Source organism: Schistocerca americana, chromosome 2 (genome assembly GCF_021461395.2).
Source record: "Schistocerca americana isolate TAMUIC-IGC-003095 chromosome 2, iqSchAmer2.1, whole genome shotgun sequence".
Taxonomy (NCBI): Eukaryota; Metazoa; Arthropoda; class Insecta; order Orthoptera; family Acrididae; genus Schistocerca; species Schistocerca americana.
The window spans coordinates 168,393,845-168,415,858 of record NC_060120.1 but is presented as its reverse complement, the minus strand read 5'-3'; the positions used below and the strand labels follow the sequence as shown (position 1 = coordinate 168,415,858).

The 22,014-nt window shown below is 38.0% G+C and overlaps 1 protein-coding gene across 1 annotated transcript in view; it reads left to right on the top strand.

The window, feature by feature from the left end:
* The window catches only part of LOC124595706 (E3 ubiquitin-protein ligase RNF169-like), an 89,787-nt gene extending 68,105 nt beyond the window's left edge, over positions 1 to 21,682 (top strand). The window contains exons 7-10 of the mRNA XM_047134572.1: positions 1,483 to 1,585; positions 6,743 to 6,861; positions 17,892 to 18,711; positions 19,816 to 21,682. Coding sequence (XP_046990528.1) covers positions 1,483 to 1,585; positions 6,743 to 6,861; positions 17,892 to 18,711; positions 19,816 to 19,840 — 1,067 coding nt within the window. The 3' untranslated portion in view covers positions 19,841 to 21,682. The remainder of the gene's footprint in view (positions 1 to 1,482; positions 1,586 to 6,742; positions 6,862 to 17,891; positions 18,712 to 19,815) is intronic.
* Positions 21,683 to 22,014: the final 332 nt, after the last annotated feature.

The window sequence follows — 22,014 nt, the reverse complement described above, 5'->3', positions numbered from 1 at the left end:
AAATATTCCTTGCCACAGCCAGTCTACATTTTATATCCTCTTTACTTCGACCATCATCAGTTATTTTGCTGCTTTCAGCTGTTAGCAGTACCAGCACAGCAGGGCCATTTTGATTGATGTTACAAGGCCAGATCAGTCAATCATCCATACTATTGTCCCTGCAACTACTGAAAAGGCTGATGCCCCCTTCAGCAACCACACATTTGTCTGGCCTCTCAACAGATGCCCCTCCATTGTGGTTGCATCTACGGTACTCCTGTCTGTATTACTGAGGCACGCAAGCCTCCACACCAACAGCCAGGTTCATGGTTCTTGCTCTATCAATCAAAAATTCAAGAGAATAATTTTTTATTTGTTTTAATTGTTTATCGACCAGTAGTGTTATTGAGTACCTTCAGCATATCTAGGAAGACCTTAAAGGAAATGACTTTTTGTGTCCATCATGGCAATTTATGTGAATTTGTGAACTGATGTGGTGATTTGAGATTTTTACTAGTGAAAGATCAATATTATACAGGGCTGTAATATTTTTCTTACTGATAAAAGCAAGCTTGAGAGTAGCTTAAACAGTAACTTTTTCCCATTCAGTTTCTTCCATTGTATGTTGGACTCAGATGATTTTGATTTATTGTGACAATTGAAACTGGATGAAAAGGGAACTTGCTGCCATAATTGTTTTGTAACTTATAAACGATAATACTCATTGTCTGTCTGTACACATGGTAATTATATTTAGTCCTAAAGGAGAATGCTGTATCAAACTGCATGATCATAGAAGCAAGTATATTTTACTGTGCCTCTGTCTTCATGCATTTGTCATCTTATTGCAATTAATTTATGCTGTACATAAACAATTAATTGTAGAGTCACTTCTTGATAATGATGATTGACTTTGTGGTTAAACGGTGCCTCTGGTATCAAAAAGAGTGCATTTGGGTTTACAGCTGCAGATTTCCATTTCATTAATCATAAGTTACTTAGCAATCTTCTTCCTTGCATTTTCCCATATTCTGTGTGGTCAGCATTTGTTATATGGTTTTGGCAATGTCAGTGACAGTTAGTGGCCATATGCTCTTCCTGATGCTATCACTCTTTCTAGGATGGAATTTGTGTATGCTAACTGTCTGTGGGTGGAATAATTTCATGTTCAAGTGTGAGAATGTATTTTAAATGTTTGTGTAACATATATCTGAGTGAGTTGTGCGTACTAGCCTGGTAATTACCTAGTTGAATGTGAGAAACTGCCTAAAAGTCACATCCAGGCTGGCCAGCATGTCAACCATCATTGTTAATTCATGAGGCGGATTCGATCTGGGTTCAGGCTCACCTCCCCGAATCCTGGAAGCAGCATGCGAACGTACACATCTATCTGGGTGGGTGAGAGCTAGTTTACAATGACACCAGTTAGTTCTTAACATAAGAGAACCTGTCGTGTGGATTGTTGCTGTTTTACACTAACAACACATTCTGTATTTGTTCCAGATGGTCGTGTTTTTGAGCCCCGAGTTATTGTAGCTTCTCCCCTGGGTATAAATGATTTGTGTCGTGCAGTACGGAGAGGAAGTAATCTTAATCCAACTGCAAGGTATGTTCTGTTTTTTTCCATACACTACTGCTGTTATTATTGATGATGTCATTATGTATTAATCTGACAGAGAAAGTAGTCGGACAATAAAAACAAAATTTGTTTCACATCAGTTGAGTACCAATGTTCACATTCTGGCCACACAATATTTTATAGGAGATATAACTAGATCTTATTTACACACATGCAGATTGTTTGTAATGGTTTTATAGCGGATTTCTGTGACTTTTCTTGATTGTGGCATTTCAGGTGTACTGTTTCAGTAAATTACCTCAGTACTGTAACTGTGTAAAACAGTTCTGCTAAATAATAATGGCACATTTTTCTTCTCTCACGTTTGTGTGTATCTAGATTCATTCTTACAGCCACTCACCAAGCAATTTTTTGTATATGTAACAAAACAAGGAAATTATACAATAAAAATTCAAAATCTAAACTCCAAGTTGGATGAAACTGACAGCTACAGGGAAAAAGGCAACAGAAATTCGTTATTTCTGTTATTTCACAAGAGGATCCATTTTGTTAAGAGAGGAGGAAAGAATTTAACAATTTGAGAATTCTATGAGAAAAAGGAGGCTACTTGAGTCAGAAGTCATTGTCCGGTGAGACACACATGTTATGAAAGTGAATGAAAATTGCACTGCAGATTGCAATAAATGATTCCTGAACCCAACCAAGACAACCTGGCACATATTTCTGTCTGTAACTTTTATGTTTGTATGTATAGTTTTTAAGACTGAAGGATATCATCTACATTCTAGTAGCAGAAACTGAAACAAATTAAGCGACAATGTCAAATAGTAGTGAGATCGCATTCTTCTTGCACACTGCTATTTTTCAGATTTGATGATCTTATGTTTGTACTCTTAGTCACCATATCATATGTAACATACGATAATTGGTGCTAATATCTTTGACCCACTTTATCTATTCATGTATGGAACATTGGTCACCTACTCAACGTATCTACTATTGGACTTGATAGTGATAATTACAGTGGAGCCTTTCATAGCAAGCATAATTCATTCCAGAGTCTTACTAATAATGTGAAACACGAAGCGAAACAGTTTATCCCATATAAATTAATGTAAAATACAATAATATGTCCCATCCAAAAACAGTACTAAATTTTCTTATTCATCCCATTTATTAAAAAAAATTATATAAGCAGTATTATGTACTTTATTATTCACGATACATAACTAATTCTGTTTTGCCAGGAAGCTATTTATAGTCATTTGTTTCTGCTGATGTTTCTACACTTGCCGAAAATGCAACACATCATTATCGTCAAATAAATTTGTAGTATGTGTAACCACTGCTTTATTGGGGTGATGATTTTCAGTATCTGATGCAACTGATTCTCATACTTTCAGAATTTCTCTTATTGCACAAGAAGATCACTGGTGTGCTGTTACTGCCTTCTCCTCCTAAGAACTCCTCTCCACAGCTTACTGCTGTGGAGCATACTGCAGCTCCATAAGTTCTGTGGTCATTTCTTGGCTGTGATCTTCCACAAGCTCATAGATATAATTGTTATCCACTTCTAGTCCCATGCTGTTGGCTAAAGACACAATCTTGACTATAGGCTCCACAGGTACTGACTCAAACGCCTCAGACTCACATCTGACCTTGCACTCCAGACAAAGCTTTTCCCAAGCAGAAGTGAGTTCTTTTGGTAACCCGTTCCTATGCCCTTTTGATTGTCTTGACGCAGGCAATGTTGTCAAAGTTCTATTTCCAAAGCTCTCTGAGGGTGAGATTGGTAGCTTGCGTCAACTCAAAGCAATGCTTGAAGAGTGCTTTAGTGTAGAGCTTCTTACAGTTAGAAATAACCTGCTGGTCCATTGGCTGGAGTAATGGAGGGGTGCTGGAAGGCAGAAATTGGTTCTTGATGGACTGAAATTCTTCAAGGGGGTGATCTTGTAGGCCTGGAGAATGGGCAGGAGTTTTGTCATACCAAGCAAGACATGGAGTGGCAGATTCATCTCGAGCAAATATTTTTTCACCGAAGGACGAAACACTTCATTGTTTCATTCGCAAAAAGGACCACGTGTCACCCAAGCCTTGATGTTGGACTACACATGACATTTAACCTGTTCTTGTAGACTTTACACCTCTTGAAGAGTCATAGTGTTTCTGAATGGTAAACAAGCAGCGGTTTAATTTTCAAATTGCAGCTTGCATTGTCACAGAATAGCAGTGCGAGATGGTCTTTCATTGGCTTGTGACTGGGCAGTGCATTCTCCTCTGCTTTTATAAAGGTAAGCTTCAGCATAGTTTTCCACAATAGACCCACCTTGTCGCATTTAAAATCCTGTCATTGCAGATAACCCTCCGAATTTATGAAGATCTTGACATTGCTGAAGAAGTTCCCTCCTGCTTTTGTGCCAGAGCTGGCTGCTTTGCCATGCCTCACAACGCTGTGGGCACTGGTTCTTCTCTTAAACTTCTCGACCCACCCACGACTTCCCTTAAACACTTCTGCGGTCCCTGATGATCCTGGTGTCTTCTTAACAAACGTGGTAAAAATCATTCTCACCTTCTCACAAATGATGTTCTCATTAATAGTCTCGCCTTGCAATTGCTTTTCATTTATCCATATAAGGAGCAACATTTCAACATCATCCAGAATACAAAAATGTTGTTGATATACTCTTGTCACTCCCTTTGAAGCATCTATCTCCTTAATTCTGTCCTTGTTCTTGAGGATAATGCAAGTAGTTGATGTAGACTGATTGTGCGTGTGTGTGCGCTAAACCAGCAGTGCTCACACCACTTTTGCATTTTTCAGTGATTTCACGTTTAATTTCTAAGGTCATTTTCTTTCTCTTATGGGCTGGCATATTGCGGCTTTGTCTTCAGGTAAATGTCAATGAAGGTTATTAAAATTTGTACACCAAAAAACACTGTGAACACAAGTTTAGAAAAACATGTGATCACTAGCTGCACTAAGGTGGTAGCAGCAGTAAGAGTGCTAAACCCAGACTGCAGTATGTGCTAAAGACATTGTCCATACGCCGCTGCTGACAATGAAAGAGGTTCGTGTTGTTGAATGTTTACCCTGCCATGTGCGAATGGCTGGCTAAGTCACACTAAAGTGTCGCCACTTGTTGCGTGAAACATTGCTCATTAAGTGAGTAATTTTTTTACAGTTTGTTTTGCTCATTATGCAAATTTCGCATTATGAGAGATACTCGTCAAGCAAGATTCCTCTGTACTGCTAGGCTTTCAGGAGTGGACATGTGCAGACAGAATGAAAGAAGAAACTTCGTGCCATTTTCAGTCACCCACAACTATCAGAATATGACTTACAGAGAGAGTGGTGTGTTTGTGAATTCCATTCTCTGTCTTGTCCTACAGTTTTTATGCTCCACAGTTCCCTCTAGTGCATTGAAGTTATTGCATGCTGTCTTAATACATCTTATCATTCTGCTCCTTCTGCTTGTCAGCGTTCCCACGTCTTTCTTTCGTATTCGATTCTGTGGGTAACCTCCGCTTTTTCAGTCGACCTAATTTTCAAAATCCTTCTATACCAGCGCATCTCAGACATTTCAGTGTTCTGGTTTTCCAGTTTTCCCACATCCATGCTTCACTTCCATACAAGCCTATGCTCCAAATGTACATTCTCAGGAATTTTTCTTTTCATCACGGCATATGTTTTATACTTGGTAGACTTCTTGTAGAGAGGATTTAACTGTTCTGCTGCATTAACTAGGTGTCTTACAATCTTAAATTGCTTAAAATAAAAGATAATGACATAGATGATAACAAACAACCAACAGAAGATGGAGTTCCAGCATACTCATTCAAGAGCATTACATGACCTACTGGAGTAACACATGAAAAGATATACAATCAATTTGGAAATTAGGAATTGGTGTGTAATAGTGGTAATGAAAGTGATTAAATATTGATTACATTTTAATGGTGTCGAGGCAGGAACCGTAATCAGTGATTACAGGGGGGGGGGGGGGGGGGGACAAACAAACAGTAATAAACTGTAAATAACACTAGTGCCTCCAGTGAGAGATGGTGTTGTTGAACATGATGGCCTTAAAAAGTCTGTAGAGCATGACACTAAACTAGAGGACAAATGACATGAGTGATCGAACATATTGTTAATATTTAAAGGACGAAAAAGGTTTTACTCAGAATATCTCTTGCGCCCTGCCTGACTGTAGTTGAAACCTGTTCCCTTGCTGCTTTTTTTTTTTTTAAATGACAATGTTCTTATTAACTGAGCAGTCCAGTCCTGATTTAAGTGTCTTCTGCTTTCCAAAATCTCGCAGAAGCTTTCATGTGTATTGGGCTAGACTAAATGTCATGGGAGAAAGAATGTTGAGGAGAATGATGTACTGACATCCTAGATATTATTTCCTGAATGAATATTTCATACTGCGGCAAAATATTCATTGTTAATGAAGTTTCCTGGTAAATTAAAATAGTGTATTGGCAGGGATTTGAAGCCATACTATTAAATTTTATGAACAGTGCTCTATCTAGGCACAACTCATTACCTACATTCACAGTTCCAGTTCTGTCAATGCATCTCCTACTTTTCAAACTCCACAGAACATCCTGCATTTCTTGCTGGACTAGCATCCCCGGGAGAGAGGAAATCGCTGAGAATCACTTGCAAAATAAGTGGGGCTGGGTTTGAATGTGCAAAATTCCAAGTTACAAAACGGCTCAGAGTTTTGCCTAGCTGGTTGCTTCAGCTTGTTCAGAGGTCGGTGAAAAGCAAGGACATACAAATGATGTATTAGGTTGTTGACAGTTTTGGCTCACTTAAAATGATAGTATAGATTCCACCATAAGAAACAGAGCCATAAAGCTGAACAACAGGAGCAGGAGAAAATGCAGTATGTTTGTTCTTTTGCATGCTTTCCAATACCCCTCCCCCTTCTCTTCCTCCCCCACCCCCACCATCCCATTTGCGCTCGTGTGGTGTGTGTGTGTGTGTGTGTGTGTGTGTGTGTGTGTGTGTGTTTTTCTTGTAAGATATCACATGTAGACCTCTTTACATAAGTGTGTGTAGATCGCTTCATCATATGTGCCATAAAGCTCTTCACTTAATGCAGTTTCCTTTCTTACGTTCTGTACCTTAAATAATTCATGATTAATTGAAAATAATGTGGGTGTTATCTTTTGTAGGAAATTGGCCGAGAACTTTATGAAAATGCAGAAGAGGCCATATGAATGTACTATCACACCACCTACAGAAGGACGCATATCTAAAAGTGTTGGTACAAATCAGAGTTCAGCATTCAAAGGTAAGCACTATTTCGATTGTTATGAGAGAATTAGGTTATGAATGCTGAACCATGTGCTCTTACAAATGAAAGTGGCTTGATTGATACAACTTCTAGAGGCAAGCTCATCATTAATGTTGTAACAGGCCCTCAGGAGTGTCATGGCAAATGGTATAGTATGGAAAAATGCATGCACCTACCTTGCAGCTTTACGAGCAACACGCGCAGTTTAATAGATGAGTGTGTGCCAGACTCGTGCCACTACCAGATGAATGCGGGGTGCCTGACTTTTTGCCATGTCCGTGTCTGTCCTGCTTACAGTTTACAAATGTTTCTGCTTTTGTACCTAGGAAAATAGGAAATGATGCCAAATTCAAAATTTATTTTCATACGGTTTAGTGGACAAAAATAGTCATATATTTTTTATCACAGCAGTGGTGACTATAGGACAGGGAAGCTCAAATTAAACCATGGGAAAGGATCGCACTAGTGAAATATCTTGGACAGGTGCAGTAATAGGAGGTCATTTAATTTGTTTGTGGAATAGAATGAAGATATAGTACTAAATAGAATTGCATAAGGTGATTGTCTGTGAAACGTGTCTGGAAATCTCTTTTCTGATGTGCTGACTCTTAATATCAGATCCTTGCTATATATGGTTACATACAAACTTTGTTCTGGAAAGACAAAGCTCCACATGGGCTATGTAAGAAACTGCAGAGTGGATTACTCAGTTCTACAGCATTGTTTGTAGGTCAGTGTTGGTTTTGTGGTTTTTGTTGTGTGTTCTCAATAGGTTGGGTGTTGCACAGTTGACTTAGAATGTACACCATCATGAATGCTTATAAAGTTCTGAAACAAAAAATAACTTGAATTATCCCATTGATTTTATACATGTCACAAGTTATTGAACTATTCAGCATCCAGATTTTCAACATTAACATACCGAAGGAACATTTTACAGACCTTCTTTCACTGTTAAATATATTAAGCTTCTCATTAGTTAACTGTCTATGGCAAGACATGTCATTATATGTCATTATGAGTTTTGTGAGAGGAAGAGTGGTCTTCTTCCAGCAAAGCTTTAGGTTCCAGAGCTGTGAATGTGCCGCCAAACAGTACTTTACTGAAACAACTTTCTTTTAATAAAATGATATTACATTGTTCTAGAGATCTTTTCTTTTAATACCTTCTCATCACAATTGCCGTCATGCTCCCCAATGTCAACTGATAAAAATAATCCATCTGCATTAAAAACAGCTAACAAGGCTGTGGATTGGAATTATGAAAAGTTGATAAAGATGTAGCAGGAGCTTCTTTAACCCTGAACATGCACTCCATTGAAGCTATCAGTAATCTGCTAGATTGTATACTTTCTAGTAACGATGCAGATGTTCTCATATTGCCATAATTCTTCAAATGTAGTGCCTCCTCAGAAAAAATAGAAAAATGAATACCTATTCAACTCTATAAACACTTGAAGGCTGACGGGGGAAACACACCGACAATCAGAAATTTGCCTGTTGGGAGAGGAGGGAAAATAAAGACCCCTATTTTGGCTTAAGTGCTGAAACCCAATAGCTATGTTTCTTTTTCTTTAGTTTTTTGTTGCAATGGAAGTGTGTGACAATACTTTTTTATGACATTGTTAAATACAATGAAATAATTGACAAAAGAAGTCTTACTAAAAATCATATGGGAATAAATTTTAGAATCACAAATTAACAGCACATGTGAATGAAAAGCAAATAAATTCTAATATTTCAGTTTTTGCTTTGATTTTTACTTTTGTACTTCAAGAGAACCATTGCTTTCCCCAAGGCAGTATGTATTGTAAAAACATTCAAAGCATAAAAATCCAGAGCACCTTGAGCAACATATTAAGCTTATAAACTGTAGACACATTTCTTAGTGTGACTATCATTAGGAAAAGCAACCTCATTAATATTGATAAATATCTTGTGATCTGGCAATAATTTTAACTGGACCAGCATTTTCTAGAAAGCTGGAGCCTGCAACTTACAGTGGATCAGTATGTGTATTTAACTGCGTTGCTTGTACGTGTGGTTTCCCTTTGCTGTGAGATGAAATAAAGCACCTCTGTAATCGGTGAATGTAATTCTTCATGTGTAGATAAAAGTATATGTCACACGATTGACAGAACACTGGAATGACTTTTAATGTACATGTTGACATTCTGATTGAAATACTGGAATTTAAATGCTTTTCATTTTCAGTTATTGTTAATAAGGCTGTAAAAGGTTTGTGGTAGTAAAATCTATTTTTAAGGTTTGAAATGTTTATTTTGCTAATAATTCCATTGTATTTCACAATGTCAAAAAATATTGTCCCAAAACATTGCAAAACAACTGATAAAAGAAAGAAAGACAACCTAAGATTAGATATGAGCATAGGATGCTAAAAGGCGAATCTGTGCTTTTCGACACTTAATCTCTAATAATCTCTAGTTTTTGAATCAAAATAACTCTTAGTGCAATGTTAATTTAAAATGTGAGTGTAATCGACTTCATAAATCATGTATGAAAGAGAAACATGTGTCACATGAAATGATAATTAAATAGAGACCCTAAGCTGTCGACAGGCATTGAAAAACATCAACGGGGACAGTTGAAAATGTGTGCCCCGACCAGGACTCGAACCCAGGATCTCCTGCTTACGTGGCAGATGCTCTAGCCATCTGGGCCATGAAGGGCACAGAGGATAGTGCGACTGCAGGGATTTATCCCTTGCACGCTGTGCCCCTGCCCATTGCACTAATTACTCGCGGCAGACAATCTTATGGAGTCCCATAAGAGTTCGGGCAATGCGTGTGCATCCAGCACAGGAGGAGGAGGTCAATGGCCGGTTAGCCTTAACTGTATGAAGATGGTATCTGTTCTTTCGGACATGATATATGGCTCTCATTTCTGTCTTAAAAACAATTTCAACTAAAAGCAATGTCTCAAAGAGGCCAGTTCATTATCAAGCTGCAATATTAGACTATACGGTGTACACACATCAGAATTTTTTATTTAATATTTTCCTCAAAATTGGATGAGAACACATGTAAATTTCAAAACAGCGGTTTTTAATTTTTTATGTGAATAGTATAAGTTTTAGTGAGAAAATTTCTACAGGGACAGATATAGCTTTACTTCATGTACTAAGATACTAAAAAGTTGACTAAAGCCAGAATACTTGATTATCCAAAGAAGATATAGTGCCTCGTTAGTTTTATTATGCCACAGCACCACTATTTATCTGCCATGCCACATGTAATGTCACTTGTCACGTCATGTCAGTGGGTGCCTGCCAAAGTTACACAAGGAAAGAATAATTAAAATGTTGGAAAATGAGATTGATGAATGAAATGCTTTTTAGAGGTTTAATCCCTGTTGTCTTTAGTGCAACCTTATGAATAAAATAAACTATAGTGTTGATGATTGTGTTTAAAAAAAGGCAGTTGTTTCTTTATTGACAGCTTCTGATTAGACTGTAAAAGTTTTTAGTTAAATTTTGTAGAGCATTTTATAGGAAGAAAGTAAGGTGCAAAAGGATGATCGAGGAGTTGGGGTAGATGTATCATTTCTTTCAACATGTGATACTAAGCAATTTTGTTGTAAAAAAAAAAAAAAAAAAATGCATTTCCTACAACTCTGGGTGACTTCTTTCCAGTCCAATTCTAGCATCTTAAGGATGGAAGATGTAGATAGAGGGGCTGATATTTAGTGTTGTAAGATTTGATATAAGCCTGTGGGAAATGCTATTCTTTCTTCTCTTTTTTGAAGTTTTTCATATTTTGTCCCAAGGAGAGTTACTAAAGATAAAACACTGAGAGAATGGATGGTGATATTTTTAAGGAGTTGTCATGCCAGTGATTTGTAGTGGTGAGCAGGAATCGCTGTTTTACCAAGTGGCATGCCATAGTAATTGAGGCATCGATTTCATGTTGAGGAGCACAGTTTAAATCTCCATGTGGCCATCCAGTTACAGGTTTCCTGTTTCATAAGCCACTTCAGGGGAAAGAATGTCTCTTCAAAAAAGGTCACAGCTAATTTTCTCCCATATCTACATCTACATCACTACTCTGCAATTCACAATTAATTGCTTGGAAGCGGTTTCTCTAACCCCCTTTAAGCTATTTCTGTAATGTCCCACTCTCGAACAGCATGCATGTAAAACGAACACTCAACTCTCCCTGTGTGCTTTGATTTCTCTTATTTTATTGCAGTGATCATTTTTCATTATCTAAGAGGTTGGCAACAAAATATTTTCACATTTGAAGGAGAAAGTTGGTGATTTAAGCTTCATGAAAAGATTCTGCCACAACAAAAGATGCCCATATCCATGACAGTCTCTCCTCTATTTTGTGATAATGCAAAACAAGCTGCCTTGTTTCAGCTTTTTTGATGTCCTCTGTCAATCCTGTCTGATGTGGGTCCCACACTGTGCAGCAATATTCCATAAGAGGACAGACATGCATAGTGTAGGCAGTCTCTTTAGTAGACTGGTTGTGTCTTATAAGTGTTGCGCCAATACATCAGTCTTCGGTTAGCTTTCCCCACAATATTATCTATGTGATCGTTCCAAGACGACGTCTGTAATTGTAATCCCTAAGTATTCAACTGAATTCACAGTGTTTAAATTTGTGAGATTTGTTGTGTAATGAAATTTTGTAGGTTCATTTTTGTGCTCATGTGGATGACTTTACCCTTTCCATTATTTAGAGTTAGTTGCCACTTTTTGCACCATATAGATCATCATCATCATCATCATTTAAGACTGATTGTGCCTTTCAGCTTTCAGTCTGGAGCATAGCCCCCTTATAAAATTCCTCCATGATACCCTATTCAGTGCTAACATTGGTGCCTCTTCTGATGTTCAACCTATTACTTCAAAATCATTCTTAACCGAATCCAGGTACCTTCTCCTTTGTCTGCCCTGACTCCTCCTACCCTCTACTGCTGAACCCATGAGTCTCTTGGGTAACCTTGCTTCTCCCATGCGTGTAACATGACCCCACCATCTAAGCCTATTCGCCCTGACTGCTACATCTATAGAGTTCATTCCCAGTTTTTCTTTGATTTCCTCATTGTGGACACCCTCCTGCCATTGTTCCCATCTACTAGTATCTGCAATCATCCTAGCTACTTTCATATCCGTAACCTCAACCTTGTTGATAAGGTAACCTGAATCCACCCACCTTTCCCTCCCATACAACAAAGTTGGTCAAAAGATTGAACGGTGCACAGATAACTTAGTCTTGGTACTGACTTCCTTCTTGCAGAAGAGAGTAGATCGTAGCTGAGCGCTCACTGCATTAGCTTTGCTACACCTTGCTTCCAGTTCTTTCACTATGTTACCATCCTGTGAGAATATGTATCCTAAGTACTTGAAACCGTCCACCTGTTCTAACTTTGTTCCTCCTATTTGGCACTCAATCCGTTTATATTTCTTTCCCACTGACATTATTTTTGTTTTGGAGATGCTAATCTTCATACCATAGTCCTTACATTTCTGATCTAGCTCTGAAATATTACTTTGCAAACTTTCAATCGAATCTGCCATCACAACTAAGTCATCCGCATATGCAAGACTGCTTATTTTGTGTTCACATATCTTAATCTCACCCAGCCAGTCTATTGTTTTCAGCATATGATCCATAAACAATATGAACAACAGAGGAGACAGGTTGCAGCCTTGTCTTACCCCTGAAACTACTCTCAACCATGAACTCAATTTACCGTCAACTCTAACTGCTGCCTGACTATCCATGTAAAGACCTTTAATTGCTTGCAGAAGTTTGCCTCCTATTCCATAATCTCGTAGAACAGACAATAACTTCCTCCTAGGAACCCGGTCATATGCCTTTTCTAGACCTGTAAAGCATAGATAAAATTCCCTGTTCCACTCATAACACTTCTCCATTATTTGCCGTAAGCTAAAGATCTGGTCCTGACAACCTCTAAGAGGCCTAAACCCACACTGATTTTCATCCAATTGGTCCTTAACTAATACTTGCACTTTCCTTTCAACAATACCTGAGATGATTTTACCCACAACGCTGATTAAAGAGATACCTCTGTAGTTGTTACAATCTTTTCTGTTTCCATGTTTAAAGATTGGTGTGATTACTGCTTTTGTCCAGTCTGATGGAACCTGTCCCGACTCCCAGGCCATTTCAATTATCCTATAGATAGCTTATCTAAATCATTTTGCAATTGGCTTTGATCATTTGATGATGTAATGAGATGGTATTTGACAGCATCATGTGCAAAGATGGTTGCTCAAACTGTCTCCCTAAATTTTTCCTATAGATTAGAAACAGCAGGAGGCCTATAATACTTTCTTGGGGAATACCAGATATCACTTTCGTTTGACTCGATCACTGTCCACTGATTACTACAAGCTCTGAGCTTTCTGACAGCAAATCACAAATCCAGTTATGTAACTGAGATGGTATTCCATAGGCATGCAATGTGATTAGAAGACACTAGTGAGAAATGGTGACAAAAGTCTTCTGGAAATATAGAAATACGGAATCAGTTTGAGATCCTTTATTGAAAGCACTCATTATTATTTCACATGAATAAAGAGCTAGTTATGTTTCACAATAACATACTTTCTGAATCTGTGCTGATTGTTTGTCAATCAATTGTTTCCTTCACTGCAATTCATGATCTTCAGACTCAGTAAATGTTCTAAAATCCTATTGCAGATTGATGTTATTGATATGGGTCTGTAAGTCAGTGGATTACTCCTATTCCATTACTTCATTTCTTGAGTAGTGGTGTGACTGGTACAACTTTCCAGTCTTTAGGTACAGATCTTCTGTTGAGCAAGCGGTTGTATATGAATGCTAAGTGTGGAGTTACTGTATCAGCTTACTCTGAAAGGACCCTGACTAGTGTGCAATCTGGACCAGAGCACTTAGCTGTATTAACTAATTTAAGTCACCTCACTACACCGAGGATATCTGCTTCTAAATTATTCGTGCTGGCAGCTGTTCTTGATTCAAATTCTGGAGTATTTACTTTGTCTTCATTGGTAAAGGAATTTTGGGAAACAGTGATGGGTAGCTCTACATTAGTGGCACTGTCATCAGTAACATAACCATTTTGAGACAGTGTTTTGTGGTGGAAACTATTAAAAATGTATTGCATTGCATTAAATTTCGAGCTTCAGTAAAACATTGCTGATCTTGAATATTTTCATTCTTTTAAATTTGGGATGCTTTTTTCATTGCTTCGGCTACAGTGTTCTCACCTATTTTCTGTACCAAGGGGGATCAATACCATCTCTTATTAATTTATTTGATATGTACCTCTCATATCCTGTTGATACTATTTCTTTGAATTTACGCCCAGCCTGGTCTACACTTACATAGTCAGTTTGGAAGGAGGTGGAGACTCTCTTAGAAAGGTGTCAACCAAATTTTTAGTTGCTTTTTTAATAGATATCTTTTTGCATTTATTTTTTGTGGATTTGAATGTTGGTACAACAGCCTTGTAGTCTTTAATTCTGGTATCCATCATGATGCTTCCTATTTGCTCTGGATTATTTGTTGCCAAAAGGTCACATATGTTTTTCCAACCATTTACTCTTTGAGTGGTCTCCTGGACTAATTGCTCAAAATGATTTTTGGAGAAAGCATTAAGTACAATTTTGGACAATATTTTATGCTTATCATTGGCTTTGAACTTGTATTTTCCAACATATGAGGGTAGACTGAAGCTGCCATCCGTTATAACTGTGTGAGTGGGTGTACGGTTTGAAATGAAGCTCAAGTTTTCTTTGGACTGTTCAGCAACTGTATCATCTGAGTTTTGGGGACAGTAAAAGGTACCAATTATTAATTTATTTAGGTTGCCAAATATAACCTCTACCCATACTAACTCACAGGAAATATCTTTATCTATGTCACTGCATCGTAAACTACTTCTAACAGCAATAAACACTCCACCATAAACTGTGTTTAATCTATACTTTCTGAACACCTTTAGGTCCTTTGTAAAAAATTTGGCTAAACTTGTTTCTGACTTTATCCAGCTTTCAGTACCTATAACGATTTGAGCTTCAGTGTTTTCTATTAGCACTTGAAGCTCTTGTTCTTTCCCAACATTGCTACGACAATTTGCAAGTACAATACCAATTGTTTTGCTAGGTATACCCTATTCTTGATGTTTTACGTGCACCCTTTTAGGCTGAAGACCTTTCTATAATTTCTCAAGACCCTCTAACCTGAAAGACTGCCTAGTCCCCTCCACACAGTCCCTGCAAACTGTGTAGCTGCCTCCTGTGTATAGTGGACCCCTCACCTATCAAACGGACCCAAAACCCCACCACACCATTGAATAAGTCAAGGAATCTGCATCCTACATGGTTACAGAACTGTGCGTCCTCTGATTCAGACCCTCCAGTCGGCTCTGTACCAAAGGTCTGCAGTCAGTCCTGCCTTCATCCCCAAGCAAGAGTGGCAGTTTTGACTACTTCAGCTAGCTACTTGAAATCGAGAGAATCTCTTCTGATCCAGAGCGATGCACATCGTTTGTATATGAGTAGCATTCAGTTGGCTGCACTCTCTGCTCTTCATGACATCTGGAAGCACCTGTTCAACATCAACATTGGAGCTCCCAACTACCAATAATCCAACCATCTGTGACTGCCCAGATCTTCCATTCCAGGAGGCTTCCCCTGAAGCAGGGGAAGCGGATGCGTCTCGCTTTATCAGATGCATATAGTATCTGACACCTGTTCATCAGATGACCTAAGGAGGTCCTTTGATTGGCCCCCTGGAAAGTCTTTCGCTGTCTGACCCACCTCGGAATAACCTCCCACTCAAGCATGGCTGAGGGGTCAATGTCAGTCGGTCAGTAACAGGGGTGGGCACACTAGTGGACTGATGGAGGAACTAATGGGTTGTGCTAGATGTCCCTTGTATACCCATGGCTGGCCCCCAACAGTGATGACCATTGGCGCATGGAGCTAAGAGTTAAGGGGTCAGCCACTCAGCTCACAGCAAACAAAGTCCCTATCCATACTTAGATGGCAGAAAGAAACACTAAACAGCCAGTAAAATATGGAACTGTGCCTGATGAATACACAAACATGCAGGCAGTTTAAGAATTACAATGAAAAAAAAAAAAAAAAACCACACAGGAAAATCAAAACAAGTTACTTCTTATTAAAGGCTGTATCAACTTACAAACAAAACAGTAGGCTCTGATGCACCACTGCAGGGACCTAACAGTATTCATTTTATCTTCATCTTGTAAAAGCTAAGACAGCACCTCAAATTATCTTTCTACGTTATCATCCACTGAAGATGATATCTTGTATACACAGCTATTCTTTCCTGCATTTTTTCTGCTTGTAATTTCAATAGCCACAGTTCATTCAACAATAACATCTTTCAGAAATGGTGTTCTGATTTTACTTTCCATGTTTCAAAGCCTGAACCGTACAGGATGTCCTGTTGCCCATGCAAAAAACGAAAGAAAGCTGTTATCATTGTGTCGGGCTATCACTCGCTCTCTCTCCCTCCCTCTCTCCCTCTCCCTCTGTCTCTCTGATTTGGTGTACCACTTCTCACTGTGCTATCATCTTGCTGTCGAATAGAATGAGTATCTGAAAATAGGAAACAACAGTCAGTAGTTCGACAAGTCCGAAACATCTGGTTTTACTTGCCAATTTAGTGGAAGGAAGGTATGTTAGCATATTAAGAGCATTTTCCATCAATACAATATCTTCTTCTGGCTGTAGGACCTACCAGTATGTGAGACTAACAGAATACTAAATTTGATTAAATTAGTTTAGACTAGAGGTATCATGTTTGCTATGTAGTGAGCAAACAACAGCCTGGCCTAATTATTATTTATTTATTTTTGATGACTGTATCATCCACCCAAAAGTGATAGGGATGTGTTGTGGTCTTCAATTGAAGACTGATTTGATGCATCTCTCCTTGCTAATCTATCCTGCACAGGTTTCTTCACAGTAATGAATGGGGGTTTTGATATACTCTCTCTCTCTCTCTCTCCTTTTTTTTTTTTTTTACTAACTGTCAACTAGCTGCATATGTTTGTTGTTATTTTAGCTTTTGTTTCAAGATCAATTTCAGTACAGACATATAACATGAAAGCAGTTGAATGAGACACATGTTCTTGGTAACATCTATCACCCCTTTCTTCTGTAACGTTTGGAAAGTGTCCACGAGATTCTGAAATTATAGTGGTCCATGATCACTCAAGTGCTGCTCACATGTCAACATGGAGGCTGATCAAACCTGACACCAAGGTACATAAGTCTCACTCAGTGATGTTCCAGAAGTGCTCAATTGGATTGAGATCAGGTGACTTTGAAGGGCCACACAAGCGTCTCCATGTTTTGAGGAGTGTTCCTGTGTCGACAAAGGTGTTCTCTGAATTGCGATAGTAATAGTTTACCCTTGATAAACTAGCATTTGAGAAGGCTAGTGCATGCACAGATTCAGAGATGAACGGTCATATGCATTGTGCACCCGTGATCTTGCCAGGTCAGACGAGATGATATCGCACATGTTTTGGACGGCAGTCACACTATGAGCCAGAGTGAGGTCTGATGATACCACAGTCATATGACATGCTGAACTATTCCATTCACTGTTACGACAATAATGCCATCCCTGCCAGTCCCCCATGGCTCTCTGCAGTTCAGATCCCCCCCACCGGTTTGTGTGTGTGTGTGTGTGTGTGTGTGTGTGTGTGTGAGTTTTTTTTTTATTTAAATCCTTTGCCACCGCTGATTTTTGTTTTCATTTCAGTATGATACCTGCAATGCCACACTTTTGTCAGCTCCAGCTCTCAAATTTAAAGCTGGCTGAGATCTCTACATTATTTAATAGTTAACAAGGGCAGCAAAGAAATTGTTATTTCTGTATTCTGCGAGAAAGTACTATAGAATCATCAGGAGAATATTTTCCCTTTTTGTTGTTTCAATAAAGCTTTCATTGCTATGAAAAATATTATTTAATTATGTATTTACTCATTTAAGCTCTTTTCTACTTATTTCAGGAAGAGACTTCATCAGGAAACTGGACCCATATAACGCACAGCTTGAAAGAAGTGAACTGACATCTGGACCAGAGAGGAAAAAACTATGTACAGATACAAAAGGTTTTGATCACAGTACTGCTGTCTCTGGCTTTTCATCCACAGGATCTGCAAACAGACCTGCTCCACAGGCCACAGATATTGCTAATACAACAATTTCAACATTTGTATCATCTTTGGACTCTGCTGTTAGTCCAGTTGAAGTGTGCCGTGCAGCTGAGGAGGAGGATCTGCAGATGCCTGATATTTCACATGTAGCATGTAGCTATGGTGGAAGCTGTGAGAGCCCAGCAAAAACAAGCACAGATTCAGGAAAAATATCATTATGTGAAGAAGATTCTACAAAAATGCACTTCACAAATGAGGCTCCTAAGAAGATTGCTGATGGCGAAAAAAGAGTTAATGAAGCATTAATTTATCACAATAAAAAGAATGAGAATAGTCTCACTGTAAATAATAACAACAATGTTGAAGTAGAGACAGAATCTAGAGACGATGCTGTGTGTGATAGTGGCATCGAAGATGAGCGTGTGGTTATTGAACAGGCACGAATAGAACAGCAGATACGCCAGGAACAGGAGGACCTACAGTTAGCAATGGAACTACAGAGGAAATGGGACATGGAATCGAGAATAGTGGATCGTAGGAAAGGGACATCGAGGGCATACGAACTCCGAAGTACGTCAATATCGGAGACTGTTACCAAAAAAGGAAAGAGTGTAGTGAACAAAGGGGCAAGGCAACGCACACTTCAGGAAGCATTCCACAGAGGTAACCAACGGTAAGCAGTCATTTTTAATGGTAACTTAACCTTGGTTTTCTAAGTGGCATTCAGTTCAATATGTGGTAGATGTAGCGGAAGACTTGTGTATAAATTGTTTAGCTGTTACTTATGTGTCCATATGAATTACATTTGTTTTTTTAGTTTCACACATAGTTGCCTGGTGTAACATGGTACATGCTGTTTCTGAAACCACATTTCCCTACAGTGTGACATTTTCTGCCATATTATTAAACTTTTAGAATGAAACTAATTTACTGCTGTGTAGTCTTATGCTGTAATGAAACTTCCTTTCAGATTAAAATTGCATCTCCAGACTGAGACACAAAACAGATCCTCTTTCCTGTCATGAGCAATGTTCCAGAGGTTTGCCATGTGGTTCCCAATGAAAAAACCTCGTTTTTGAAATCATGGGAGAAATTGTTACCCATGTTGACACTGCCCCAAGTATTGCACTGTGGTGAGGACCAGTTAGATTCAGTTTCCTACTCATGTTCAGACCAGAATGATACAGCAAATGAATGTCGTGTACATAATACTTGCTGAATTTGTTTTTTTCTCTCTCATCCTTTCCATAGCTATTAACAAGTAAGCAGTTTTCTGCTGTGTAAGTGTTAGCTCATTGTGCCTTGAACTATGACCTTAAGCCTGCCTTCATTATGTCTTGAACCATGGCCTTCTGCCCATACAACAAATGTCAGCAATGATGGATCAGTAGCTAAGTGCCAGACTGCAGATCCAAATGTCTGTGATATGAGCCCCAGTTAGTACTAGGTTTGTTATTATTTTCACCTCTGGTAATGTTGTTTATATAAAAAAAGGGTCAAGTTACACTGTGACTTGGTGTTCAAATTAAATGGTAGGTCCCCCTATAGCTGGGTGGATAAATCAGCTCAGAATATGGTGGAAGACAAGGGCATACAACCTCCCATAAGACCATGGCTAGTAAAACAATGTGGTGTTCAAACCAACCACTGGGCTGTTCACTACCTTATATGTTATCCATAGCTGACCACCAGTGATTTTACAACTAATTTGTTTGTCTATATGTATAAACCTGAATCTTCTTGGAATTAGTGTCATGCTCAGATATTTTGGTTTCAGGTTGATTGCCCATTCTGGACATTAGATGGAGAAATGAAGAAAATTTTATTATTTGACTGATGTGTGTTTATTGTAATTTAATATTCCTTTCTATACTAAGTTTTGCATTTTGTTGTGTCCTCTTTTATATATTTCCTATGATTATTTTGAGTTGTAAAAGCGATTTTTAATGTGACAGGGTATTATTTATGATATTTTATGAAATCTGTCACAGAGAAATTTTATATCAAGATATTTATAGTCACTTTTTAATTGTGTGTGTTCACAACTGGAGAAGCTACAAAGATATTATCAGTGACCAGTTTATGATATAAATATATCTGTATATGACCTCTGTTCAAGATTTTATGTAACAGTGTGTAGAAGGGATCCTGGTCCCACGAATAAAAAAATATAGAAAATGGAAAAAAAGACTATTTGTGGTTTACAGTAAATTTTTCTTGTGTGCTCCTCAGATATCTTAAAAACTATTAGAATGTAAATTTTAGTGGGCTTATCATAGTACAGGAAAGAAATGATTACTTTCCTTTCACAATCAAATAAGATATTTCAGTGAAGACGTGGTATAACATTTATGCAAGTTAAACCCTCCACTGAAAATTGTTGCAGATTGCTGCGAAAGGTATGCATGGATTTTAGTTATTTCAGACTGTTAATATCAGATGAACATGTTCCTCTGCAATTGTACATCTGCATTCTGAAGAGTGTGAAGAATGAATGCAATTGTTTCCCCAAAAATTGTTTAAAAGGCAGTGTTTGTTCAAGAGTGGCTGGTATATTGGAGTGAGTGATTGAGAGAGAGAGAGAGAGAGAGAGAGAGAGAGAGAGAGAGAGAATTATAAATATGGAAAATGAGTACTATAATGTTGATATGATACTTGCAGTGTGTGATGCTCAATGTGACAGATCATTGTACTCTGTTAACTTAAGCACACAGTATGACAAAATTGTCGACTGTATTAAAGATAAATGGAAGCATTTGACACACTATAGCTAATGGAAAAGACACAAAGGGTGAAGAAGCTTCTGATTTGCAAAAAGAACTGAAATATTTGTGAACTAATTAATTACGTAATGTCTGACAGGGAGAAAGGTGATAATATAATGTGAATGATACAGTTGGAAAGACAGTGATATTTCCACATAATGTATCACACTCAGGGATATATTACATTTTCTTCATACAGAGAACCGAGTTGTTTGTTATGTAACATTAGATGGCTCTATCAATTTGAGGCTGGTTCAAACCAGTCGTAGTTATTCACTTTTGCATATATTCTTTCTTTTGAGTTACTAGTTTCTGATATCTCATTTGTATAATTCATCTCATATTTCCTCTTGGTTAAGATAATACACATATACTTAGCTTGGTGTGTTCATTTTCTTATTTCTCTCAATCAGGAAATTTTTATCTTTTTATCCAGTGGTGTTGAGGTGAGGCATGTAAAGAATACCTCAATATTCTCCAGAACTTTGCTTCATAATAGTACCGTACACTTGTTACTGGTCATTGAGTGTGGCTGCTATGTTGCCATATGTATGTAACTAATTTGATGGCAAGGTTGTTAAATTCAGTGACAGTAAATCTTTGATATGTGAGGAGAATGGAGGTATTGTGAGTGAGTGAGTGGATATGCTCAGTTGCTTCTGTGCATATATGTTTTAGATGTTAATATAAAAAAATTATGTTTTATTGTTACTATTAATGACTAAATAGAAGATTAATAATGTTGCCTTGCAATCAGTATTGTGATATTTTCTTTGTGGCTTCTACAGACTGTTTAATTTGGAAACAAATTCTAAATGTGTGTATTGTATACATGTAAAACATTTGAAATGTAAATAAAAGTATGCCTTATGTACAGAATGTATAAAGCGGGATTTGTCTTATTTCTGTTCCTTATGCATTGATGTAGTATATTCTTTAATAATTTTTGTTGTTCTGTGTGGGCTTTGTGATAAAGTGGCGGTAGCTGGCTTCTTATGATATCTGGTGCCTTATTAAAGTAATGGTTAATGTGACCTCAATCCAGATAGCTTGACAGATAAATTATGAAGAAAAGGAGCTGAAAGCATACAGTGAAACATAAGAGATTCATAGTAATGAAGCTTAGGTGGGAAGATCACACAACAAATGAGGTACTGAATCGGATTTGGGAAATAGAAATTTGTGGCACAATCTGAGTAAAAGAAGGGATC